General features: G+C 36.1%; 1 protein-coding gene across 3 annotated transcripts in view; it reads right to left on the bottom strand.

Moving 5' to 3' along the window:
* pde4cb (phosphodiesterase 4C, cAMP-specific b) overlaps positions 1 to 27,358 on the bottom strand; it is a 183,912-nt gene that overhangs the window by 8,099 nt on the left and 148,455 nt on the right. For 2 of the 3 annotated variants that reach the window (XM_056468024.1, XM_056468025.1), the window contains exons 9-12: positions 6,670 to 6,768; positions 6,347 to 6,511; positions 6,148 to 6,247; positions 1,206 to 1,360 (exon numbers count right to left, since the gene is read on the bottom strand). In XM_056468024.1, coding sequence (XP_056323999.1) covers positions 1,206 to 1,360; positions 6,148 to 6,247; positions 6,347 to 6,511; positions 6,670 to 6,768 — 519 coding nt within the window. Of the gene's footprint in view, positions 1 to 1,205; positions 1,361 to 6,147; positions 6,248 to 6,346; positions 6,512 to 6,669; positions 6,769 to 13,569; positions 13,740 to 13,858; positions 13,953 to 19,886; positions 19,902 to 27,358 lie in introns of those variants that run through there. The other variant, XM_056468023.1, reaches the window with a different exon arrangement.

Raw genomic sequence — 27,358 nt, 5'->3', positions numbered from 1 at the left:
TTTATTATGAATCTGTCTGCCTATTGGAAAATAAGAAAGCTGCTATAACAACTGAACTGCAGAAAAAAATAATATTATCATTATAATCATTACCAAGTTATCAGATTTCTTTCATGTATTTCTCTCTGTCTCGTGCTGAACGTAGTTGACCAATCTCAACAGACTGGGTCATCGGACCAATCACCGCAGATTATCTTCGCGCAAAGGAGGGGTTTGGGAACAAATGAATCGCTGAACTGTTCAAATGTCGCTGGGATAATTAGATAAAATAAATGCATAATATAAGACAAAGAAAGTGTTTTTTGACCTTTCACGCATATCAGCATGTTGTTGGAGACCCCTAAAACCAAAATAAGACCTTTTTTAATGTGAAATACACTGAAAAAAATTATTCAAAGATGATTCCTTAAATTTACTAAATTGTTTTACGTTAAGTGGTTGTAAACAATTTATTTGGGCTGAATTTAGACAAACAAATTAAGTTGAACATTATAAAATTTAATTTGTTTGTTTAAATTTAACACAAATAAATTGTTTGCAACAGTTCTGCATGGAACACTTTTTTCAGTGTAGGGGCTCTTTAAAAACATTATGCTGTTCAAAAATGCTTTGTATTTTACCTGTATTTCACGAGTTCACACTTGCAATAGTTTCAGAATAAAGCGTATTTGGCGTGCTGTCCGGGGAGAGGGCTCTGAGCTCGGGGAAGACACCCAAACTAGAGTTATTCCTCTTATCAGGAAACAGAGGAATTGGGATTCGAGCGAAGTATCTAGCCCGGCCCCAGAACGCTCCCCCCGGGATTGTAATGCTTAAGAGGTGAGGTGACGGGGTGGTGGAGGGATGCTAAAGTCGTAAGATGCTGCAGGTAAGACAGCTTTGGTATATATAGGGGTTTGGTCAGGAACTGATTGGATTATAGAATAATTGTCAATGACGTATTTGATACTGAAACTTCTGCGCGTGCTCCTCCCGAAATTTGTTTATAAAACATCACTTTGACATTTTATTTTAACAAAAGTTATTTGAAACTTTCAGATTTTATTGTATATGAAAAAAAATAACATTTCTAAATATAATTTGATGAGGATGCTAAATTGGGATGGTTCACTTTTTACCTAAAAATAAAGCACAGTATACAAAAAAAGTAAAAAGGATCAGTTATTTGTACTTGTCTCAAAGTTACAAATATGGAAAAGTCTCACCATATCTATAGTGATTTGCCGCAGGGACTGTCGCTGTTTCTTGCTCAGATTGCAGAAGATATCGCAGCTCTCCTCCTGCAGAAGCTTGAAGCCCACAGCCAAATGATGATTCTCCAATACTGAAGCATCATTATACATGAGAGCCAGTTCAGAGTCTGAAAAACACCAAAACAACACCAACTTTTCTGACTGTCTTTTGGATGTCTGCGTATCAGCATCAGGGTTCCCATTTTAAGCCAAATCTCAAATTCCCAGACTTTCACTGACAAAAACAATCTGAATCTCCATGATCTTTAGTAAAAAAACAAACAGGCAGCTGTTATGCTGAGTAATCCCTCAAGAATTTTGTGGTTCTGTGATCAATAAATTTAACGCAAAATCAAGCAAATGACGCTAAATTTTGTTTTTGAACATGACCTATTATGCTCCTGCGAGATGTAAAACAAGTCTCTGATGTCTCTAGAGTGTGTATGTGAAGTTTCAGCTCAAAATACCCTACAAATAATTTTTGTAACACTTTGAAACTGTGCCTTTTAGTCTTTGGGTGCGTTCACATCTATAGTTCGCTTCATTTGGTCCGGACCAAGGGCAATAAATGATATATTGTAGCATTTTCTGCCGTCTTTGGGTCGTTTTCACACCACACTGCTGGCTTTGGTCCGAACCAGATGAAAAGAACCAAAACGCAGTCATCTGACAAAATCCACATCTCTCATTGGCCAGATGTTGTTAAACATATTTCCTAAACTGCTTATCGATTGGTCAGAATTCCCGTGCGTTTACATGCCAATGAAACTCCCACAAGTAAACAAACCGGCAGACACAAAATGTCACTTTTTATTATGGAGCCATGACTGCGCTGACTGACTGTATCCCTGCTTATAGTATACTATATAGTTTGTACATGTCACAGACAAACTATACATTTCAAGAATGAAGTATGGCTGCGGCTGGAAAACAATGTTTTAATGGATCGCACGTCACTTCAGGAGGAGGCGTGACTTAATTTTGCTAAACTGCGACATGGTCATCTTGCGGAAATATTACCAACGATCCATCAGGTTATGTTTTTCCCTTTCTTTCTCTGTTGGTAAAGCGCTGTCAACAAATATTTTTCCTACACGCCCCATAATGCACAGTGCATCAGCCTACGGCAGCTGGAATAGTCCAAAAGGCGCAGTACTTTTTGCGGTTGGGTCTGTTTTAGTTTGGATCATATTCTCACCACAAACGAACCGTTCCAGGGTTCGTTTGAACGCTTTTTTTGGTCCGTTTTTGGTGCGAACTCATGTTCGATTGCTGCATTTACACCTGCCCAAACGAACCGCACCAATAGAGTAAACGAACTCTAGTGCGATTCAACCGAACTAAATAAGGCAGGTGTTAAAGCACCCTTTGATTAAAATTGTGTAATTTTGGTGACTGTCGCTTTAAATTCAAATGAGATGAAAAACTCATTTATAATGCACCACATTTATAATGCCTCTTAGTCACTGACATTATCTTATATTGTGAAAACTCTGATGGCAGACAGCTGCTTCTCACTCAGGGCTGTCTCTGCTAATGAGGGAGAGATCATCACTAATGGGCGGGACTAAAGCAGAATATCAAAGTGTTTCTGCAGACTGTTTTTAAGAAGTGTTATTATAAAAAAACAGAATAAATATTTTTTTTACCATTTAAATTTTTTAGGCTGACTATATTTACACATTGTTGCCACACAACTGTGTTTTATTCCCTTAAAATGTGATTTTTACATAATAGGTCCCCTTTAAATTGCCGCAGATTTCCAATTTTGGTCATTAGAGACACTTTTTGTCTAGACAGAATTTTGTCACACCATCTGTATTATTTCATATCAAATAACATTGTAATCGCCTATAGAAAGTGCTTCTCCAATGTGTGATATCTTGAGTTGTCATAGAAAAGACACGTCCCTTCTCCACAGGTCTGTGACCTGCTTTAGACGCAGTCATACCTGCCAACACTCCCGTTTTTCTCCAGGGAGTCTCCTGTATTCCAGGCCCATGTCCTACCACCCTCCCGTTTTGTTATTTCTCCTGGAAAACTCCCGTAATTCCAAAACCCCCACCAACCCACCCCAGGTCCTCATCTTTTTGTTACAGTCTGTAACACCCTGATCGCCAACCTTGCTATAGTATCTGATCACCGCTGCCACCTGAAACCCGGTTCATGGTACAGTTACTAACATCACAAACTCCACCCCACCACCAATTTAAACTGTGTTCCTCAGTTTTTTTCAAATTAAAAATTTAGGAGGGATTGGTTAAGCTCTGAGCACACAAAAAACAGTCACACACAGTATTTTAACAGTTAACTGCTGACTGCATTTGATTGACTTTTGATAAGTATGATAGCAATAAAATGATAAGGAAAATACCGTAAACATAACAATAGGCAAAATGTGTGAAACAACGCGATAAAAAGGAAGGCAAGAGTTATCCTTTCAGATGGCTGTCATCCTCTTTTCTGCCAGTTTAATCTTTTGAACTGAACGAACTGTATTTTTATTAGGTTTTTTGTAATTGTTGCATGTCACTGTTAAATCTGTTGTGTTCGTATAGCTAAAGACAATTTTCTACTACTGTAAAACAAACAAACAAAAACATGATAGCCGACACGGTGGCTCAGTAGTTAGCACTGTCACCTCACAGCAAGAAAGTTGCTGTTTCAAGTCCCGGCTAGGTCAGTTGGCATTTCTGTGTGGAGTTAGCATGTTCTCCCCGTGTTCATGTGGGTTTCCTCCAGGTGCTCCGATTTCCCCTACAGTTCAAAAACATGCACTATGTACGTGAATTTGGTAAGCTAAATTGGCCGTAGTGTATGGCTGTTTCTCAATTCCAAGGCAGAGAACGGACTTGCGTTCTTGTGAAGACCGGTCTTGCCAGGTGTCCTTAGAAGAATGAACTGAAAACAGAGAACGCATCCTGTGAGAAATGAGATGCTGCATTCTTCCTGATGGTATCATGACCTTTACGCATTTTTAATGGAAAATTATTTAAATATTACAGTAATCATACAAGGATTTATTGTTTTTCCCCTTTTTAAAATATATACTATGCATAAAAACATTACAAATATACATTGCACAATATAAATAAAACAGATTTTAATATGAATTTCAGCAAATAAACACCCTTAATGTGTTTATTCCTTTATTAAGATTTTCATGCTAATGTTTATATTCAGTCTCATTTAGGGAAACTCCTGAGGTAAATAAGTGATATCTCTGAACTTTAATAATAAACCTATATAAAATTCTCCACTTCCCACCTCCAGTCGCAATGACTTCTGGGACTTCTAGAGCGAGTTTGGTGCTCAAGTGTGCATTAGTGCGTCCTCAATATCAAGAACACATCCGGGATATTTGCGGTCTTGAGTATTGGAACTGAACTTTGGCAGGTGATGATGACGTTACACGAGAACACGAGGATGCAAGAACGCATATTGAGAAACAGGATATGTGTGTGAACGAGTGTGTATGGTTGTTTCTCAGTACTGGGTTGCAGCTGGAAGGTCATCTGCTGAGTAAAACAAATGCTGCATAGGTTGGTGGTTCATTCCACTGTGGCAACCCCTAATAAATAAAGGGACTAAGCCGAAGGAAAATGAATGAAAAACATGATATAAAAATAATTTTGATAAATGGCAAGTAAAATTTAAAAGACGAACAAAAAATCCTTGACTTTAGTCTACGTCTACACTAATCCATCTAAAAGCACCCCATGTCCACATTATAATTTTCAATTCTTTCCGTCATCCACATTAAAATAACTGAGTATGATTTCATTTATGTGTTGCGCATGCGCACAGATGTAAGATGCTTTTACCTATTTCAAATCCGCCTGCCGCTTATTTACTTTCTGTTTCTTTGAAATGTTGTGGCAAAATGTCGCAACCCATGAATAATATCTTTCAGTAAACATTCTGTGTCCTTTGAAGACAGACAATATGGAGCATGTATGCACATTACGTGAAGTTCATTTATAAACTAATTTCGAGAGGATCACATGCTTATGATTGCTTGCAGCCGGCCCTGCATTATTTAATTTATGATTTACCAATCAGACGATTCCTAAGCCACTATAAATACCCTAAGTTCCACATCACAGCCATCTTCGTTTTGAAGAATCCCCCCTTTCACCCCTACTCCTCCTCCTTTCCTAGATGGGTGGCACGGTGGCCCAGCGGTTAGTACTGTTGCCTCACAGAACGAACGTCCAAGCCTTACCAAGCCAGCCAACATTTCTGTGCAGAGTTTACACGTTTCCCCCTGTTAACTGACTAACCCAAATCGCACCAGAGACATGCTCCTAGTAAGTATTTATCTCTTAAGAGCAATCACTATCTGTTCATTAGCTACTACAGCAGGGGAGTTCTTGAGATCTACCTGAGCTCAAACTCCCCTCTCGCCTTGCAAACGGGAGGGAGCCCCGGGCTCGAGGATTTTATGAGCTCAGGGCTCTCTCCCGGGACAGCATGCCAAACAAGCTTTATAATCAATCAATAGCTAAGTGTGAACTCTTGAATCTTTAATAAAGCTGTCAAAATGGACTGCATCCAAAACTTCTGCCCTACAATTTCGTCCAACATGTTGGCTGAATTGTTCACATGAATAAAATGCGTCAAGCCTCCGTTTTCACAGTCCACACTGCAACACGAAAATGGAGTTTTCAAATGTATCCACTTTGGAAAGCGTTCTCAAAAAGGTATGTTTTAGTTTCCAAAACTGCCATCTCAGTGTGGATGGAAGGTTGAAATGGAAAGAAAAATATGCATTTTTAAATGAAAACGTATTAGTGTGGACATCGCCTTAGAAGATACAAAACTTTAAATTCCCTGACTTCCCTGACTAAAATTCCATGACATTCCAGTAATTCCATGATCAGTGGGAATCCTGGGTAATATAAATAGTTCATACTTGTGTTAATGAGGAACTGGTTAGTCACTCCTGGATGATCCACATCATGTATAGCGCTGGCAAACAGAGCGGCCATGATCTCCAGGTCTGTAAACACATCCTGAAGATGAAAAAACACATATAACCTGGTGTTAGCAAAGATATTAATAGCAGTTATTTCCCATAAGGACTTTGTGCTTATGTGTGGATCCATGTAGACCTCTAGGGCAGGTGTGGAGAGAAGAACGTGTGTAGACTGAACAACATCTGCTGCGTGGATGTTGTTATGATAGGCCACGTCCGCATGGTAGTGATCTTCCAGAGTCACCAGGAATGTCAAGAAGGTGTCCAATGGGATTTTAAAGGTTTTGAGCAAATCTCGCTCCTGAGAATAAGAGTGCATTAACATATTCAAATATCAGAACAATTGGCAGATAAAAACCTGTATAGATTTAAAAAGGAGTTAGTCTCCTTTAGTGTCTACTGTTTACATTTTTTAATGATTTCAAGCTGTTTTTTTCATAAGATATTTCTGGTCTTTACCTGAAAAATGGTGTACATTATCACTGTCAGTGGCCGATTCCCAGAATATTCTGCTATCTTAAAAATATCTACGCCCCATCGATCCAAGTCCTCAAGCTCCTGGAGGGAAAAATGTGGACATTGTAAGTCCAAGTCTACTTGTAAAACTACTAGTCCACTACTACCAAGTCCACTAGTAAGTCCACTGTGGTATCATATAAATGAGAAAGATTGATTAATCTGTTGTTAGTCTAAACATTTTTCTAATAAAAAAATAAAGACACAAAAGTAATTAAAATAAATTCCTTTTTCCCCACAATGCTTTCATCATAATTGTGCCGTTTTGGTGACTGTCACTTTAAATTCAAATGAGATTTTGCTCCCAGCCCTCTTGTCAAAGGAGTAGCATATTCAAAAACTATAGATATTTACATTAGATGTCGCCTATGCTATTGTTGTCTTTTGGAAGGAATGTGTCAATAGAGCCGCCATTTTGGTACAGTGTAGCACTCCTTTGAAATTAAGTGGAGGACTGTCCATCCAGAGCCATAGATATATACACATATATGATCGGGAGTTTCCTGGTGGTCAGTATGCAAATATTTTTTTTTAAATTAGGAAAATTATAATTTTCACTTTAAAATAGTATTATTTTGCTTACCCCACTGATACATTATTTCGCTTGTTATAAAGGAAAAATCCTCTTAGTTCTGACTTGTTATTTCCAAAAACAAGACAGAAATTGCTAGTTTAGAAAATGTGTCTTGATTTAAGAATTTCTAGATTTTTGACCTGACAAAAAAACCAAGAGCCCAATCTTACACCCGGCGCAATAAGGAGCAAGACGTGTATGGCGCTACACCATACAAATTGTAGCTATTTTCAGATCAGTGCAACCCTGATTTTTACGATTTGTGCCACGCTGTGTAATAGCAAATCCATTTGCAACGCTTTGTGGACTTATGGGTGTGCCGGTCTAAGAAGGAGCTGTGTTAAGGTGCATTGTTGGGGTGTTGCTATTTTGAGGAACTGAAATAGATTGCACTGTTGACCAACTAAAAGCAGAGCATGTTAGTTGTGCGCCTATGTGAGTCCAATGCGCTTACACATTGCTTAATACACAGAGGATGTACAGTAATACACAAACATCTTTACATATAAAAAATTAAGGATTAAAATAATACAAAAATTATCATTTTCTACATAAATATAAAAACCTCTACCTCCATGCATTCTTGACATTTTTCATGCATGACAATTTGCATTTTTATAATGTTATTATTATTAGCAGTATTATTTATTATATGCATATTTATATTTGTTTTAATAAAAACAAGTTTAGATTTTTTCACCTGTCGGATTTTGGAGAGGTATGCATCACCATATGGGGCATAAGGATAGTACGTGTGTAAAAACTCAGTTTTTGACCACTTCATTATTATTGTTCATTTATTAATTTGTTGGAAATTAGAACAAAATTTAGAAATAGCCTGGAAAAATCTTTGCACTTAACAAACTAAATTAAATTAATGGATGTCTTTAGTGGAGTGCATACAACACCGTTTCCTTACTCCATGAAAGTAAAGGAGTAAAGTAAATAGTAAAAGTAAAGAGAAAGTAAAGAGGCAGAATGGATGAGGTTCATTCTTTATTCTCATGCTGCAGATGGTCTGTTTAACTGTTTTCTTGCTAGTGAAGCGGTCAGTTTTTACACTTACAAAGTCCGCAATGTAAATAGCAAATGTGCCATGGCGCGACGCACCTGACTCTTAAAGGGAATGGGAGATGAGACTCTAATTGGTTTAATGCACGTTATACTCAAAACACACCCATAACTCATTAAGAGAATAAGCACAACCCTGTTAGACCATGCACCGCGGCGCAAAGCATACTTGTCCATCCTTAAATTAGCAAAAGTGGATTCCGACACGCCTTTAACGCTTTTGAACCCTGTGCTTTGTCAATTGTTGAATTTTTTTTTCCTTGCCACTGTCACCACTAGCTTGCTTGGATCGAGACTTGTGGAGCTGCGCTTTGGTGGATTCACTTTTGGTGTTAAGCTGCTTTGACACAATCTACATTGTAAAAAGCGCTATATAAATAAACATGAATTGAATTTATGCACTTCAGATTTTGTGCTTAGATTATTAAAATAGAGCGCTAAAACCTGTTTCACACCGCACGCATGAGCAGAGCGTGTTTTTTCCGGCATCCATGTTAACAAATCAGAGCTTTCATACTGCACGTAGAAGCAGTGCGTCAGCACGAGGCATGAGCGTCACTGAAGCAGTAGTGCTGCAATAGTTTCGGTGCTGGGTCTATTTTTGCCGCATTGCTCATGCTCAAGTGACAGTGCATTGATAATGACAAAAGACATATTGAATGACAGTAAAACATAGCAATTTTAGCCAATAAATGCATCAATAATATCCACTGATTTTTATATTGTCAATCAAACTTAAACGATTAAAACAGCAGCAAATATTTATTTGGGCCTGAACTACAAAACCAAATTTAAAACAATTTTAGTATCAGTTTTGCTTAGTAAGTTGCACACTAGTTTGATCATGCGTAAACATTATAATCTACTTGCTAAGTGTGGCGTCATGCGAAGCGGCTTCCGGGTCGAAGCGCTCTATCAAACTGTATGGGGAGACTAATTTCAGATGGCCAGAATGTGATTCATTTTTTTACAAATTGTTGAAATTTTGTTATTTGCGATGCAGCAAGCTCAGAGATTGTTGTGTACACCATGACTTTATATAAAATTCACTTTAATGTGTGATAGGAATAAAAAGTGATCATAAACAAATATTTTTTCAGTTCAAATGAGTGGCGGCTTGGACCCGGAAACAATATTACATACGTCACCAACACGTCACCACTTAACAAGCGGATAACTATATTGTATAAATATTATTATAACTATAGGCCTACATCATCCTAACAATCAAAAACAAAATGACATGATATCACAGGCGATTGTCTGTCAGACCGAGTGCACCTGAAAAGACATGAATCACACTCCTCATAGAGTGTGAGAAGCATACAGTTCTTTATGATTTATATAATTTGTAAAATAAAGACTTGCAGGTTAAGGAAACAGCATAGGAGGAAGTTGCCGGCGGTCTTGGTGCAGATGAAAAGTAAAATTTTTTTTATTATTAAATCGATAGGTAACTAAATAGAATCGACAGAGATAGATTGATCTGTGCAGCAGCTGCCGTTGAGCTGCGCTGCAGATGCAGTCGGTGTGAAAGGCAAACGCCTGTGCGCTGCTTCTGCTGTCCTCACACACTGCTTGCGCTTGAGGTGTGAAACAGGCGTAAGAAAGAAAAACGTGTTTTGCACAATTTCTTACTGTTCTGACAAACACAAATGTTGTTTTATTTATAACTGATAACTACACTGTAAAAAAATGTCCGTGATTTTAACAGTAAAAGTCTGTAAAATCTACAGTGAAAACCTTGATTTTGTAAAAATGATTAACAGCTCATTTCTGTACAAAATACGGAAAATAGCTGTAACAGATCTAACCTTTGTTTTCAAGAATCTAATCAGAGTGTCTGAAATCTCACCACACACCCTCATCCACTAGTCCCTTAATTAGTTAAATAGTTTAGTCCACTAGACAGAGTGAATGACCACAAATGACTGAATGATGAACACCTGCTGTTAACAAGCACAATCACTGAAGGAAAGAACAGGAAATAAAACTACAGACACAGCCTCACACCAAACCAACTGAATTAAAACAGAGGATTAAATAACTCCATTAAATAACAGCATTACTAGCTTCACTGATTACAGTTTCACTTCAATTCTCTCATATGTGCAAGAATATTTGATAATTAACAGAGGTTTATATTTTTATTGAAAATATTTCATTTGACCTTACCATCATGGAGATCAGAGGCTGCTTTAGTTGGGCTCTTGATCCTTTACTCTTCTATCGTAATGTTTCTCTGGCTGTTATAATGGTATTTCTAAATATAGCATATATCAGTTATAGCAAGAAGGCAATGAAAAACTATACTGTGTGTACTTAATCGTTACAGATACAGATTTCTACTAGTATTTCTACTAAGTTAAGCCATAGAAAATAGTTTTATTTGATATAGTTTGGGATATGGGACAGCTGGAGGTTCATTAAACAGTTATCAAGGAATTAATAAGAAATTATAATTTAATTACTTTCATGCACAAAACCTTGAGATTTCCAGCTGCACATCATGACACACAGACATTAAGACTCAGGATATGAACCTCAACCATGGTTGCTAAAAAAAAGCTGCTTAATTAATTCATCCTGCAATGCATGCTGTGTGCAAGCATAGTACAAAAATCCCAGCATGCATTGCTGCATGAATATATTATGCAGCTTAAAGTTCTTACAATCTCTTTCTTTTCCGTTATTTTATATTGTTTTTGGGAGGTAATATTTCAGTAGATTGTTTTGTTTTGGGTTGTTTTTTATGTTTTGTTTGTCACCATTATTAAGATTCAAAGACTAATTGTTGATGTCTGTGTGTTTTTAAGTTCTGCCATAGATCAAACATTCTCATAGTGAATGGTGTATTTAGCACTGTTAAACAGTCATTGGCTACTGTAGGTCAAGTGGTTTCATTTACATATGATATTCATTTCTCACTTATAACTAACAAGATATTCAATGATTGCACAAGCAGGTGAGTGTGGTTTCAATATCATAGTTAATCTTATCACAGTTATTATTGTTTTTTCTTTTCATGCTATACAAATAGTGTGATTAACACAATTAATTATAGAAGCCAAAATATTAACTAGTGTCAGAACAAATAGTTGAAGAGCCCAACTAAAGCAGACTCTGTCCTCCATCATGGTGACTTCAAATGAACAACAACAATTTCATGAAGAGCTTTTGTTCATGTGACAGAAATAAAGTCAAAGGTCAGTAAGTAAAGCTCCTGATGTTTGTGGAGTTGTATCATGATCTCTGCTGAGATCTTGAGAAATTACATTTTTTATTGTGTAATTTGTTTTATTTTTACTAATAATTAATTTATTTAGAGTCTTACTTTCAGTTGATTTCATCTTTGGTTTTGGCTGTGTTTATTTGTGTTTTTTTTCCTTCAGTGATTCTGCTGTTAACATACATACATGCATTCATACATTTTCTCTTCTGCTTAGTCCCTTTATTCCTTTTATTTAATCCTAGGTCACCACTGTGGAATGAACTGCCAACTTATCCTGGACATGTTTTATGCAGCGGATGCCCTTCCAGCTGCAACCCATCTCTGGGAAACATCCATACACACTCATTCACTATGGACAATTTAGCCTACCCAATTCACCTGTACCGCATATCTTTGGACTGTAGGGGAAACCCACGTGAACGCAGGGAGAACATACAAACTCCACACAGAAACACCAACTGACCCAGCCGAGGCTTGAACCAGCGACCTTCTTGCTGTGAGGCGACAGCACTACCTACTGCACTACCTACTTAACTTCATCACTGTCTGAGTGTTCAACCCTCTGTAGTGAGGACACAAGTAAGGATTTTGCTCTGGGATTTAGGGGGTTAAATGTGTTTGATGAAAAATACAGACTGTGGAATGTATTTTTAACAGAAATATTCTGTAAACTGAATTTACGAATATAAAATGTTAAAAACAGTAGATTACTGGCAACCACAGATGCTGGTATTTTACCATAAAATCAAGAAAAAAAAAACAGCATAATACTGTAAAACGTTTTTGTGTCACCATTGTTGAGGATAATAGCACCTGGGTACAAGTCCAAGATGAACTAATCTTATGTTCATCTTGGACTTGCACCCAGATGCTATTATTCTCCACAATAGTGACACGAAAATGTTTTACAGTATTTTGCTGTTTTTTTCTTGATTTTACGGTAAAATACCGGCAGTTGCATCTTTTTTTTGTTTAAAGGTAACTGTGTAGTTACTAATGCAGTGAAAATCTGTTTGCTAATTGTAAACACACATGAACACATTGATTGACTTTACGTTTTTATGCACTAAGCTACATTTTTGTGAACTGAACATTGTATCAGTTCATGAAATACTGTTATGTTCCGTAAATTTGAACAGTTCTATAAACATCCGTATTTTTTTACGGAAAAATTCTGGCAACCACACCTGCCGGTATTTTTCCGTAAATTTAACAGATTGTTTTTTTACACTGATTATATTGAAGATGCACTTAATTGTTCAGTTCTGGTATGCAGAGAAGGGTTGCAGAAAAGACGAAGTAGGTCTGGGTGCAACACTCAATGGACTGCAGAATGACTGATAAATTACACCAAAACTCCACCTGTTAATATCAGTTTTGTATACATACTGGAGTCCGGAAATGTATGTTAGTTGCGAACCTCCTGAATGTAATTCTTGTATTGCATTGGGGTAACGTAACCCAGAGCTCCGACATCGAATTATTCATCTGTATCTAATAAATGACTAATATTTTGGCATTAAAGAAAACCCTCTCCAGACCTTTTCTTATTGAACACGCATGGAATTGGCTAGATATTCCAACAGCCTACAGGGGGCAGATTCAAAGATTATAAAAATGTTATTTGTTTGATACTTTGATACTGAAACATCACATATAAGCTCTAGTGACATTAAAGACCTATTTTACATCTTGTAAAAAAGGGTATAATAGGTCCCCTTTAAGGAAGAAACTCACTTAAATTTGACCTATTTCTGAATATAAGATAAAATATTTTGCTTGTCCAGAAAATGTTTCTTGATTTAAGAATTATTATATATTTGGACTAGAAACAAGACACAAGCACTTTTTGTAGTTTGTTAGTGATTTTCTATTTACGTTTGATTTCTTATCTTGCTAAATGTTTGAGCTTTCTCTGCCACTGTAGAAATCACAGTCTGAAATAATAATAGAAATGAAGGCACACCTTGGCCAGGAGGCTCTCGTGCTGCGTGTTGACACCAAACCGTGGGATGCATGTTGGGGGGAGACTCGGACTGGGGCTTAGTTTTCTCACTCCACTTATCTGAGACATTGGCCGACGCTTCTTCTCCTCCTTACATGCTGCCGAGAGAAGCTCCACATCATACTGTTTTTCTGCAGCACAAACACATTGAGTATGTGAGTTACATTCAGAATGAAATAATTAATAAGGAACTGTAAACACACAGTTATAAATATTGTCTAATGATTATATATTAATTCTTGTTACTCACGTAATATTGTGCTTGCTATGAACTCAGACACCTGGTTTCCTGAGCGGCTGGTCTCCGACAGCTGAGTTAGTTCCCTGTTGAGCATTCTTTTAAACTAAGAAGAATAAATGCATAAGAGTAAAACATATATATATATATATATGCATACATACACACATGCACACAACTTTTGCATCTGCTTATTTGATTCAAATTATTAAAATAAAAATTTTATATATAAAACACTGGTTTTATAGAGAAAGTTATATATATGTATATTTATATAAATATATATATATCTTTTGTTTCGGCTTATTGATTTTTATTTTTCAAACCTTGTCAATGTTTAATCAATATGCTTAAATTGTGCAATGCTGCATTTCTTTCATTATGCAAAAGTATATCGGATGAAAATTGTTCGCAAGTTAATTTAAAAAACGTTTCAATAAATTAGTAAAATGCAGCTTCATGGGCTGTTTGGGTTTGTGAACTATGTACTGTTTTAATTTACTGTAACTGATCTCCAGAAAATCAGGGGACAGGGAAACAGGGACTCAGCAGCTGGTCTAAAACGGAAAGACTAAATGAAGACAAAAAATCTATGGGAGTTGTGCAGGAGCGGGAGTCATTTTAAATAGGAGGTGGATAGGAGCGGGAGTCATTTTACCAGGAGCGGGATGGGACAGGATCATTTTTTAAACTTTGGTCTGGGAGTGGGACGGGACAAGATTTCTTTCTGTGGGAGTGGGACGGGACAGGAGTTAAATCCACTCCTGTGTCATCCTTTAATGTACTGTTATAAATTCTCAATCACCACTAGAGGTCTCTAACTCCTTTTCCTTACCAGACTCCACCTCTCATAACACCGTGTGCCTAGGAGCTGATTATGGACTAACCAGATTCCCACATGTCTATTTCAGCTGCACCGAATGCTGGGTTTTGTTTGGCTCATTGAAAAGAGACTGAAAGAAAATGCCAAAGACAATGGGAAGAAAACTAACAAGGGTCAATTTTTTCATAAAATCCAAATTGGAGAGATGAGGTATACTGGAAAAAATAGGAGGGATGGAGTAATAATATTGAGGCTTTGGTTTGGACATAATTGTTGTCAATTGTTGTCATTATTGTGGGCAAGAAGAAACAGTTAAAACATGTCACGATACATTGTCATAAATATGAAGCAGCAAAAAGTCATTTAGAAGAAACTATAAGAGATGAAAATATGGTATGATTTAATCAATTTATTGAGAAAACAATCAAATTATATGTTATGTTGTTTTACGGAGAGAATTTAATTTAGTTTTTGAAGGATATTGGATCTTTCACAGTGTATTAAGGGTATTTTTTGTAGCATTGGTTGTATATTCGCTATGGGGGTACATTGTTGGATTGATTGCATCCACTGTGGTTTTGGACACCAAAAACCATAGCTGCTCCCTCAAATAGTGCACTATTTAAGGTTATAAGGAGGGATTTCGGAAACAGCCACAGATTTTTGTCTACATTTTCTAAACATTTTGAAATAGTCATGACATTACTAACCCTCATTTACTGAAATAGCCAGGGACAGATTTAGTGATTTTAGGGCTCTAAGCAATTCTAGCCAAGGGGCCTATTTATTATTATTTTGCTGTTTTTTTCTTATAAACATTCAGTCTCCTTTTCTCTTAATGCAGTAACATGTAAAGCATCTTGTAAAACAATTTAAAAACAATTTGTTTTCTTAAATGAATTCACAACTAGGCGGTTCTTTCCGCTGTGGCGACCCCAGATTAATAAAGGGACTAAGCCGAAACAAAAATGAATGAATGAATTAATGAATGAATTCACAAATAAAAATAATAAATGAACCATTTCATTTTTAAAACTAAATCTTTACTGATTTGACTGCTGGACTGCTCCATGATTGAAGGTGAGGTACACATTTGTGCAGGTGTAATATTTACACTGAAAATAAAATATTTAGACCCTCACTATACAAAATACGATAGAAAAACAATGTTATATATAATTTATAGGTATAATTTATATGTACTTCTAAGTATTTATTTGGGGGCCCTCAGATTTCATGGGGCCCTAAGCGGCTGCTTACTTTGCCTATCGGTTAAATCCGCCCCTGAAATGACATGACATTGACAATACAAAACATGCTCCCGAACAACTGATTGAAAAAGAAGACCTGCATAAAACTGTTTAGTCATTTTCATGGACCTGTGTGAACTTGAATCATTTGTGCTGTCACCTCTATGTACTACCTCTAGGCATAACTTTCCAGAATGCAAAGGAAAAATGTTTCTATGCACATGTTTTTGTTGAGTATTTTGATAATGATTTCTTGTGATATAACATTTCCATAAGAAATGCCTGTTTAATCAATATTTTAAAAACATATTTTAAAAAGATGAGTACAGATGAACAGCACAGTGATCTACCAATCTTTAATATATTTTTCATAATATACAGTTGAAGTGAGAATTATTAGGCCCCCTTTGAATTTTTTTCTTTCTCCTTTTAAATATTTTCCAAATGATGTTAACAGAGCAAGGAAATTTTTACAGTATGTCTGATAATATTTTTTCTTCTGGAGAAGTCTTATTTGTTTTTGTTTTATTTCGGCTAGAATAAAGCAGTTTTTGATTTATTAAAAACATTTTAAGGTCAAAATTTTTAGCCCCCCGATAGTCTACAGAAAAAACCATGAATATCACAATAACTTGCCTAATTACCCCTAACCTGCCCTAGTTAGCCTAATTAACCTAGTTAAACCTTTTAAATGTCACTTTAAGCTGTACAGAAGTGTCTTGAAAAAAGTTAGTAAATATTATTTACTGTCATCATGACAAAGATAAATAAATCAGTTATTAGAAATGAGTTAGTAAAACTATTATGATTAGAAATGTGTTGAAAAAATGTTTCTCTCCGTTAAACAGAAATTGGGGAAAAAAAATAAACAGGGGGCTAATAATTCAGGGTGGCTAATATTTCTGACCTCAACTGTATATAAATTATAAATACTATAAATATAAATATTGTTGGTAAAAAGTCCTAAATTATTACAATTTTGCAGTGAGAAATGTAATAATTGTTTTAGACTTTTGGCTCAAAATGATAAGACATGATCCTCGATGTAAAAAATCCAACTGGAAAAAAGTAGAATTCACTTGTTTTTGTTTTGTTGGTTTGGCAAAAATCTGTAAAAATGTCTGTACAACTACATTTAACATGTTTACTTAACCTAAATCAAACCTAGTCCTAGTCTCAGACCTCCTCGCTGGAAAAAAATAAAAGTTGTAGTATTTCTAACCCTAACAAACAACGACAAAAACAATAGTAACACCAATAATAACATTACTGTCATTATTATTAACAACAACAGCAACAAAATACTACTGCAATAATGCTAAGGTAAGTTGAAATTATTACTCATGTAATTTATCTTTTTTGGGGGGCACAGCTGCAGAAAGACTTTTAATGTGAATGTCATCTCACATTTACTAGTTCACTCTACAAAAAGAAACACTTAACACACGTGGACTGTTAATTTGTATTTAACTGATATGTATATATATATGGAAGTTTTTTCCTAACAAAATTAAAATGAAAGTTCAAATGCCTAAAAAGATCAAATAATAACTTTCAAAACAACAACTTAAATGATAAATCAAACGCTCAAATATTAAATAAAAATGTATTCTCGAATGAGAAATCAAATGTATTTGATATTTAATTTTCATGCACAACTCAAAATCCTGCACAAAATCCTGTAATTATGACAAATTAAATGCTCAAACTATAATTGAAATGGAGGAACCAGTTTCTGGTGATTCTCCTGATTACACACACAGCTGGAAGCTCATGATGGACTGATTAGGACTATAAAGACACCTCATTCGCACAGACTCTTTGCTGGGTCTTGTTCCAAGCATTACTAAGCATTTTTTCTATGTTTGTCCTGCCATTGTTTTGATCCTTGTCTTGTGTTATGGTTGTTTTGGCCTCCTGTGCTGTTTCTAATTCTGTGTCTAACAATGTTTTGTTAACGTTTGTCTCTGTTTTAGTTTTTACGTTTGTTTGTTCTGATAATGTATTATTTCTTAGTACCAATTTCCAAAAGATTTTTTTTTGTTCACTCAACTTCAGACATTTTAGGTCAGTGCAACTGATGTTTTCAAAAATTAAGGCAAAAATTCAGTAATCAAGAAAAAACAAAAGGAAATAAGGATTATTTGTTCTTTGTTTACTGAACTTCAAACATTTTATGTTAGTGCAGCTGATGTTTTCAAAAGTTGAGTACACTAGAAAAAACAAATAAGGATTGTTTTTTCTTTTTTGTTTGTTGTTGTCCTGGCTTAAAATGTTTTACAGTGCAGTTTTAAGCTTAGTTGACACTACATGACTTTAAACTGGCGGATCCCGGTGCCATTCAGACTACATGACTTGATTTTTCAAAATGAAAGTTGACACTGAGCCGTCAGAAAGGGCTGATCACTATTGGCTGCTTGTGTAATAACATCACTGACACTAGGGTTCAAAATCTTTCTGAAAGCATAGACAAATCAGCTAATTTACTTTCTTACAAAAATTTTATGGAAAGATGGTCCCTTTCTTTATTAAATTTGTAGAAAAAAGTGTAGACTCGCTCCAGTACATCAAAAGCAAGAAATGTCAAGTTACAATTACAGTTGCAAAGGAGTTGAAGTTAATTGAATAGTAAACTTGCTGTCAATTGGGCAGATTAAATGTCTTCTTATACTGACATTGAAAGGTTTTTATTCATTTGAAAAGAGTTTTGAACTCCGTGTTGAAGGTAATGAGTTAATTAAATTCCTCATTACTTCAACTTAAATGGATTAAGTTCACAGAACTTATAGATTAGTTTTTTTGTAACTCAAATGGTTTGTAGCAATTGGTTTCCTCAAATGGTTTGAGTTGACTTGTTGGGTTTTACAGTACTCAGTTGGTTTGAGTTCTCTTCATTTATTTGGTTTACTGTGCTTGAATTGCTCCTTTTACTCAAATGGATTAAGTTCACAGTATTCATTTGATTAGTTTTTGAACTTAAATGGTTTGTTGCAATCGGTTCCCTCAAATGGAGTTACCTTAACTTTTGGGTTTTGGGTTTTACAGTGTATGAAGTTGTTTTTATTTATTCTTGAATCTGTAATTAGTTTTTTAGTTTGTTTATTTTCTTTCATGTTTTTAGTGATGTTTGTATTATTTGGATGTCTTGTTAAAATTGTATATTTGCTGTTGTTTCAATAAAAATTCATGAAAGCGTTCAATTGAGCTTTTGAAAGCATCATCAATCAGCTGATCTGTCAGTGGATCGATCACTCATATAACTGTATGGTTCAGCTGATAGACGCGGCTTGAATATGTTTAATATTTTACTCATGTTTATGTAAACGCAGGGTGAAGTGAGTGCTTTGATGACTATTCTGGCCAATCCCAGACATTTCTGTTGAGCTCCTGAACACAACGGCCACTCAGCTCATGACTTGCTATGTCATTGGCTGCAGTTCATCACTACATCTGAATCCATGTGGGGTTGAGTCGGCCTACTGATCTGGAATATTTAATAAGTTACATCTTGGATTGTCATTTGTGAGATGTGGGAGACGAGTGTTAGTTGCTTCATTCAGTAATTCACACATAAAGACTGCTGAGCGCTCACTGATTTTCCCCTAATCAGATCTGTCGGCAAGCTTGTTAACTTGCAAATCAGGCCTAAATTGAGCTTAAACTCCTGTAGTGTAACTAGCATTATTTGTGGACTGCTTCAAAACAGTTTAAATAGTATATTATATAACCTTCTCACTTTTATTTGGCCCCTGTCCCAATTTTTGGAGTATGCTCAAATAATCAAATATAATAAAAAGTCTACATTTATTTATATTTCTAAAATAAATTATAGATTTACATTATTTATTATAGATAATATATATAGATTTTTAAAATAATTTTTACTTTACTTTGAATTATTTCAAGTAGGCATAGAGAACTAACATCAGTGCATTGTGTTTTTTGGATGAAATATATTTTTAAATACCTTATTGGAGGCCATTTCACTAGACAGAGTGACGGGTTTGCAGGGTCTCCAGCTGGTCCAAACACCAGTCCAGCTCTTCAAGAGTCTCAACGGTCAGTTTTTATGCTTCATCTGAAAAAACAAACATCAGATGTCAAAACAATATTGGATTTTCTGATAAAATGTAAAATGCCATATACTCTACATTTCTGGTGACCGGATGTTCCAGTTTTTACATCTATAAAAAAATCTGTCTACAGAAATAAAAGGTAGACCACTCACCAGACAGGTTTGTTTTACAGGCAGATTGAGGATTAGTGCCTGATGGTCTCCTAATATACAAAATAAAAGACGAAAAAGACAATTTGTTATAAATCTTTTATTAATTCTGCCATTTACTGACATTAAGATATTTTGGCTACAGACTCACTTGTTGCTTCGGTCTTGCATGTGGGTTAAAGCTGCAACATTTCCCCTCTGTACGTAGACTGGCAAGAACCTACAGCACACACACACACACACACAGTTCAATCATCTTTATTCCTATAGTGTTTTTACAGTGTAGATTGTGTCAAAGCAGCTGAACATAGATGAAGTTCTAGTAAATTCAAACCCTAGATCATTTGTCAAACTAAATTTTGAACATTTGATTTATTTTTAATAAAATTATATTGAATTTTTATCTATTTATTTTTTTAATGCAAAAAAGTATCATCACTTCCACATGTTAAATAGCAAAAATACAGTTTGATTATGTAGGATGCTTAACAAGGAATGATTCATTTACAAGAATAAATTACACTGTTATTTATAATAAAAGGGTCATGAACTGAGAAATAAAAATGATCATTCACCGCACTTTTACTTCTGAGTTTAAAATTGTTTATTTAAATCTATAGACAGTGCCAGGATGTGACGCACTGGGGCACTGTTTTTGCACATGTCAGTGTTTACGAACAGATTACACCAAAAAGACACAAGTAATCTTGACAAACTATACATCAGTCTAAAGCTACAATCCTCAAGCAGCCATTGTAGCTAGTTGTTTTTCAATGAGCAGTTTAATGTATTTGTAAATTTGTGTATGTTGTACAGAAAACGCTTATTAGATATGGAGTACGTAAATGTATATCATCGTAATAACAGGAAACACGCATTCATTGCTGTACATCACAGTTATTTTGAAGGGTAGAATCCTCAGAACAACATCCCATAGAACATATTTAGTTCATCGACACAATAGTGTTGAATATGGATGGTTATTCGTTTGTTTATGTCACCGTTTCTGTCGGAGACCAGGGGCCTCATGTACAAAGACTTGCGTTGAATTCATACTAAAACATTGCGTACGGGCAATGCTGTAAATGTGCGTTCGCAGTAAAAAAATCAGATGTATGAAACAGTGTACGCCGAATCCCACGCATATTCTCTTTGTACATCCGAATTAACGTGAAACTGAGCGCACGTGCATGAGTGCAAAATCCCTGCCTGCCTCCTCCCCTTATAAATATGTAATGACTCCACTTTGGCAAAACCAAACGAAAAAGCAATGGCAAAAGCAAGCAAGCAGAGAAACTTCACAGAATGTGAATTGGAGATGCTCCTATCGGAGGTAGACCGGAGTAAAACTGTGTTATTTTCAAGCTTGTCCTCAGGAATTAATAAAAAAAGAAAAAAAATAGAGTGGGAGAGTTTAGCTGACGCAGTTAACGCAGTGGGGTCTAACATCGCCCTGTGAACGAATTAAAAAAGAAAAGGTCCATGGTTAAATGTGCAGGTTAGGAGGTGAACAGCGGCGCACCGTTAAAGTGTGGACTAAAGGCGGGGGAACAGGGGATGTTGAACTAACACCCTTTGAGAAGAGAGTTGTCTCAATTGTGGTGACACTTTACTGTCTGGAGTAGTATCTGTGTCTGTGGGAGACACAGATGTATTAGAGGAACACTTTGATAGGGCGGTATAGCAGCACCCCTCCGCTCTTATCAAGACAGCGCCACTGGCATTTCAGCTGCCCAATCGCCCGCTCTACATCTAACTGAGTGCAAAAGGCATCATTGTATCTGCGCTCTTGGTCAGTTTATGGGTTGTTGAGGGGGGTTAACAGTCAAGTCTTTAATGGATAACCGCGGTCTCCTAATATGCTGTTAAATAATTACGCTCAATAAATAAAATGCAATACAGAATAATATCTTTAAATACATCACTCACCAAAAAGTCACCCATCTCGCGCACACTGCCACCTTGGAGCCTCATCCCAACCATGCTGTTTGTGAGGATAAATGAATCATGGGTTGACCAAGGCCACCTTGCCACAATATTTGTTTAGCGCATTTGTGCATCACATATTATTTGCACATTTATTGAATGGAAATGTTTCCGATTTACGTATGCAAATTCGTCTTTAGATGGCGCCTTTATAGCAATGTGCGCGCAGTCGATCGCTCCGATTACATTGGGAAAACCAGCGATCGCTGCAAATTGCGCTTTAATGTTTGGCTGGTCAACTGCATGGTATGGAAACCTTATATACCTGCTAGACATGTGGATGATCCCGACTGGCTTAACCCGAGCGGTCTGCCAGTTCCCTTTGGAAAAACCAGTTGTATACTTTGTTGATGCGATACTTTGTAGTGTGCAATTAAACATAATTGCTCTAGGAGTTGCCAATGGAAATAAAACAAACACGCACGTACACCAGACATGAAGTTGGTGTGACCAACGTGATTTCTCAAATTAATTTAATAATTTCATCGTTAGTAAATCCAAACGTGAGCGTGAAATCTGGCATACGCAAAGTTTTTGTGCTTAGGCAGCGTTGATATGAGGCCCTGCTGTTTACATTGTTTACTATGTTACTTACTCGAGTAAATGCTGTCTTTGTAGTAAAAAGCAAGACGATGTCATAGCTCACAGTGTTACAAATAAAATGAGACCACGAATGAATAAAAAGGCAAAGTTATAGTTACTAAAATCTAAACAGTTGAGTGTTTTGACGTTCTGCATATGCTATCAGTCACTTTTAGCAAGTAACTTACTTTCTAGTTTGTCTGATGGAGAATTTAGCCAATGGGTGCATGATCTTTCGAAATATGGTCACGTTTATCTATTGGACATTGTTTTATTGCTCTCTGCGCACAGTCACTGGTTCAGTGACTTGATGCACCTGTCCTGCATAGCTTTATGCTAACAGTTCAAGCTAACTGTGTACTTCAATTAGGCAGTCAAAACACAAACAGAAAATAGCTTATTACTTCTCAATTATATAATATATTTTCATGTTAAAGTCTTGACAACAATATAAGTGGACCTAAGAGTACAAAATAATCCAGAAGGCAGTTCATGACCCTTTATAACAGAAAACTATTTATATATCTGTAAATATATTACTGTTTTCAACTGCAAGGCATTTATGTTGTGGCACATACAGTATATAGTATTGTATATTATACATTTATCAAAAAAGCTCATAACTGACCTGAGCAAATGGCGTTACAATCATGTCCTCTCCATGACTGCAAAAGACAAATTATCAACAATAATCATAATTAAATTACAAATTTAACAAATAATAAACCAGTCTCTGAATTTAAATGTTTAATGCTTTTTTTGCAGTTTTGTAGTTTGGTTTACACCACAAATCTCTCTTTGGGCATTCTTTCCCTGCTGAAAAACCGCATATGCTGTTAAGGTATGTTTTGATGCTGGTACTGTATGCTGATCTCGCTGTTTCAATGATGGCTTTGCTGGTTCTCGATGCTGGTTTTGCTGGTTTCAGTGCTGGTTTCAATGCTGGTTTTGCTGGGCTCAGTGCTGGTCCTGACCAGCATTGAGACCAGCAAGACTACTATAGAAACCAGCAAAACCAATTGAAACTAGCAAGATCATCATTGAAATCAGCAAAACCAACATTGAAACCAGCAAGACCATCATTGAAACCAGCGAGACCAGCATGCCAGCATCAAAACATACCTTACCAGCAAATGCTGGTGTTTTCAACATGGTTTTAACTTTTCTTGGCAAGTCGCTGATAAAGGCTGTTTCTCAATTCCAAGCAGAGAATGGACTTGCGTTCTTGTGAAGATCGGTCTTGCCAGGTCACCTGGGAAGAACGAACTCGGGAGACCACAGAACAGAGAACGCATCCTCTGAGAAATGAGATGCTGAGTTCTTCCTGATGGTCACATGACCTTCACGCGTTCTAATGGAAAATTATTTAAATTTACAGCATCATACAACGATTTGTTGTTTTTTCCCTTTTCAAAATATGTAATATGCATAAAGACCTAAAAAAAATATACGTTGCATAATAAATAAAACAGATTTTAATATGAATTTCAGCAAATAAACACCTTTAATGTGTTTATTCCTTTATTAAGATGTTCATGGTAATGTTTATTTTTACCGTTTCATTTAGGGAAACTCCTGAGGTAAATAAGTTATATCTCTGAACTTTAATAATAACCTATATAAATAATGCGCACCTCCCACCTCCAGTCGCAATGACTTCTGGGACTTCTAGAGAGAGTTCGGTGCTCAAGTCTGTATTGGTGCATCCTCGATATCAAGAACACATCCGGGAAGTTTCACACATCCTCTGTTATTGTGGTCTTGAGTATTGGAACTGAACTTTGGCAGCTTATGATGACGTTATTCGAGAACACGAGGACGCAAGACCGCTGACGAACGCATATTGAGAAACAGCCAAAATCTCTGGCTAATTGGAGTGCCATATTGTCATATTAATTAATTGTCATTAAAAGTCTTATAAAAGTCAATCAATTGATAAAAATATTTATGAAAGACTACAGAATGTACATGTCAAATTTCAGTATTGCAGACACATTTTATGATTTAGTTTGATTGCACTTTCCAATAAATAAATCATAACACATCAGATCAACCCACCAACAATATGAAATGTAATTTTTGCATTGAATGTTCTTGCATTAATAATGTTGATTTATTAGTGATAATTTAATTAAACATTTTTTAATTGCTGCACTCCTAGTCGACCATATGCATAATGATTAACTACAACTCCAGCTGTTTTGGCCTGCTGTTTCAAATTGAACACATCTTTTAAGAAAGTTGGACCAAAACATTTATTTAACATAAATAACAGAAATTTTCATGAGATGTAAAACCTCTATTATCAGGGCACTAACATTAAATTATGAGTCATTATTATTGTTGAATTACTTCTGAGTGCTTAAATTAGTAGTGAAGTGCTTCAATTGTAATTTAAGCAACAAATGAATGATATCTGTCTACTTAACTGACTATTATTCATTCATTTTCCTTCGGCTTAGCCTCTATTTCAGAGGCTGCCACGGAATGCCCTCCCGTTTTGTTATTTCTCCTGGAAAACTCCCGTAATTCCAAAACCCCCACCAACCCACCCCAGGTCCTCATCTTTTTGTTACAGTCTGTAACACCCTGATCGCCAACCTTGCTATAGTATCTGATCACCGCTGCCACCTGAAACCCGGTTCATGGTACAGTTACTAACATCACAAACTCCACCCCACCACCAATTTAAACTGTGTTCCTCAGTTTTTTTCAAATTAAAAATTTAGGAGGGATTGGTTAAGCTCTGAGCACACAAAAACAGTCACACACAGTATTTTAACAGTTAACTGCTGACTGCATTTGATTGACTTTTGATAAGTATGATAGCAATAAAATGATAAGGAAAATACCGTAAACATAACAATAGGCAAAATGTGTGAAACAACCGATAAAAAGGAAGGCAAGAGTTATCCTTTCAGATGGCTGTCATCCTCTTTTCTGCCAGTTTAATCTTTTGAACTGAACGAACTGTATTTTTATTAGGTTTTTTGTAATTGTTGCATGTCACTGTTAAATCTGTTGTGTTCGTATAGCTAAAGACAATTTTCTACTACTGTAAAACAAACAAACAAAAAACATGATAGCCGACACGGTGGCTCAGTAGTTAGCACTGTCACCTCACAGCAAGAAAGTTGCTGTTTCAAGTCCCGGCTAGGTCAGTTGGCATTTCTGTGTGGAGTTAGCATGTTCTCCCCGTGTTCATGTGGGTTTCCTCCAGGTGCTCCGATTTCCCCTACAGTTCAAAAACATGCACTATGTACGTGAATTTGGTAAGCTAAATTGGCCGTAGTGTATGGCTGTTTCTCAATTCCAAGGCAGAGAACGGACTTGCGTTCTTGTGAAGACCGGTCTTGCCAGGTGTCCTTAGAAGAATGAACTGAAAACAGAGAACGATCCTGTGAGAAATGAGATGCTGCATTCTTCCTGATGGTATCATGACCTTTACGCATTTTTAATGGAAAATTATTTAAATATTACAGTAATCATACAAGGATTTATTGTTTTTCCCCTTTTAAAATATATACTATGCATAAAAACATTACAAATATACATTGCACAATATAAATAAAACAGATTTTAATATGAATTTCAGCAAATAAACACCCTTAATGTGTTTATTCCTTTATTAAGATTTTCATGCTAATGTTTATATTCAGTCTCATTTAGGGAAACTCCTGAGGTAAATAAGTGATATCTCTGAACTTTAATAATAAACCTATATAAAATTCTCCACTTCCCACCTCCAGTCGCAATGACTTCTGGGACTTCTAGAGCGAGTTTGGTGCTCAAGTGTGCATTAGTGCGTCCTCAATATCAAGAACACATCCGGGATATTTGCGGTCTTGAGTATTGGAACTGAACTTTGGCAGGTGATGATGACGTTACACGAGAACACGAGGATGCAAGAACGCATATTGAGAAACAGGATATGTGTGTGAACGAGTGTGTATGGTTGTTTCTCAGTACTGGGTTGCAGCTGGAAGGTCATCTGCTGAGTAAAACAAATGCTGCATAGGTTGGTGGTTCATTCCACTGTGGCAACCCCTAATAAATAAAGGGACTAAGCCGAAGGAAAATGAATGAAAAACATGATATAAAAATAATTTTGATAAATGGCAAGTAAAATTTAAAAGACGAACAAAAAATCCTTGACTTTAGTCTACGTCTACACTAATCCATCTAAAAGCACCCCATGTCCACATTATAATTTTCAATTCTTTCCGTCATCCACATTAAAATAACTGAGTATGATTTCATTTATGTGTTGCGCATGCGCACAGATGTAAGATGCTTTTACCTATTTCAAATCCGCCTGCCGCTTATTTACTTTCTGTTTCTTTGAAATGTTGTGGCAAAATGTCGCAACCCATGAATAATATCTTTCAGTAAACATTCTGTGTCCTTTGAAGACAGACAATATGGAGCATGTATGCACATTACGTGAAGTTCATTTATAAACTAATTTCGAGAGGATCACATGCTTATGATTGCTTGCAGCCGGCCCTGCATTATTTAATTTATGATTTACCAATCAGACGATTCCTAAGCCACTATAAATACCCTAAGTTCCACATCACAGCCATCTTCGTTTTGAAGAATCCCCCTTTCACCCCTACTCCTCCTCCTTTCCTAGATGGGTGGCA

Source organism: Danio aesculapii, chromosome 11 (genome assembly GCF_903798145.1).
Source record: "Danio aesculapii chromosome 11, fDanAes4.1, whole genome shotgun sequence".
In the NCBI taxonomy this organism is placed as follows: Eukaryota; Metazoa; Chordata; class Actinopteri; order Cypriniformes; family Danionidae; genus Danio; species Danio aesculapii.
The sequence above is the reverse complement of the archived record's forward strand: the minus strand, read 5'-3'. Positions and strand labels throughout refer to the sequence as shown.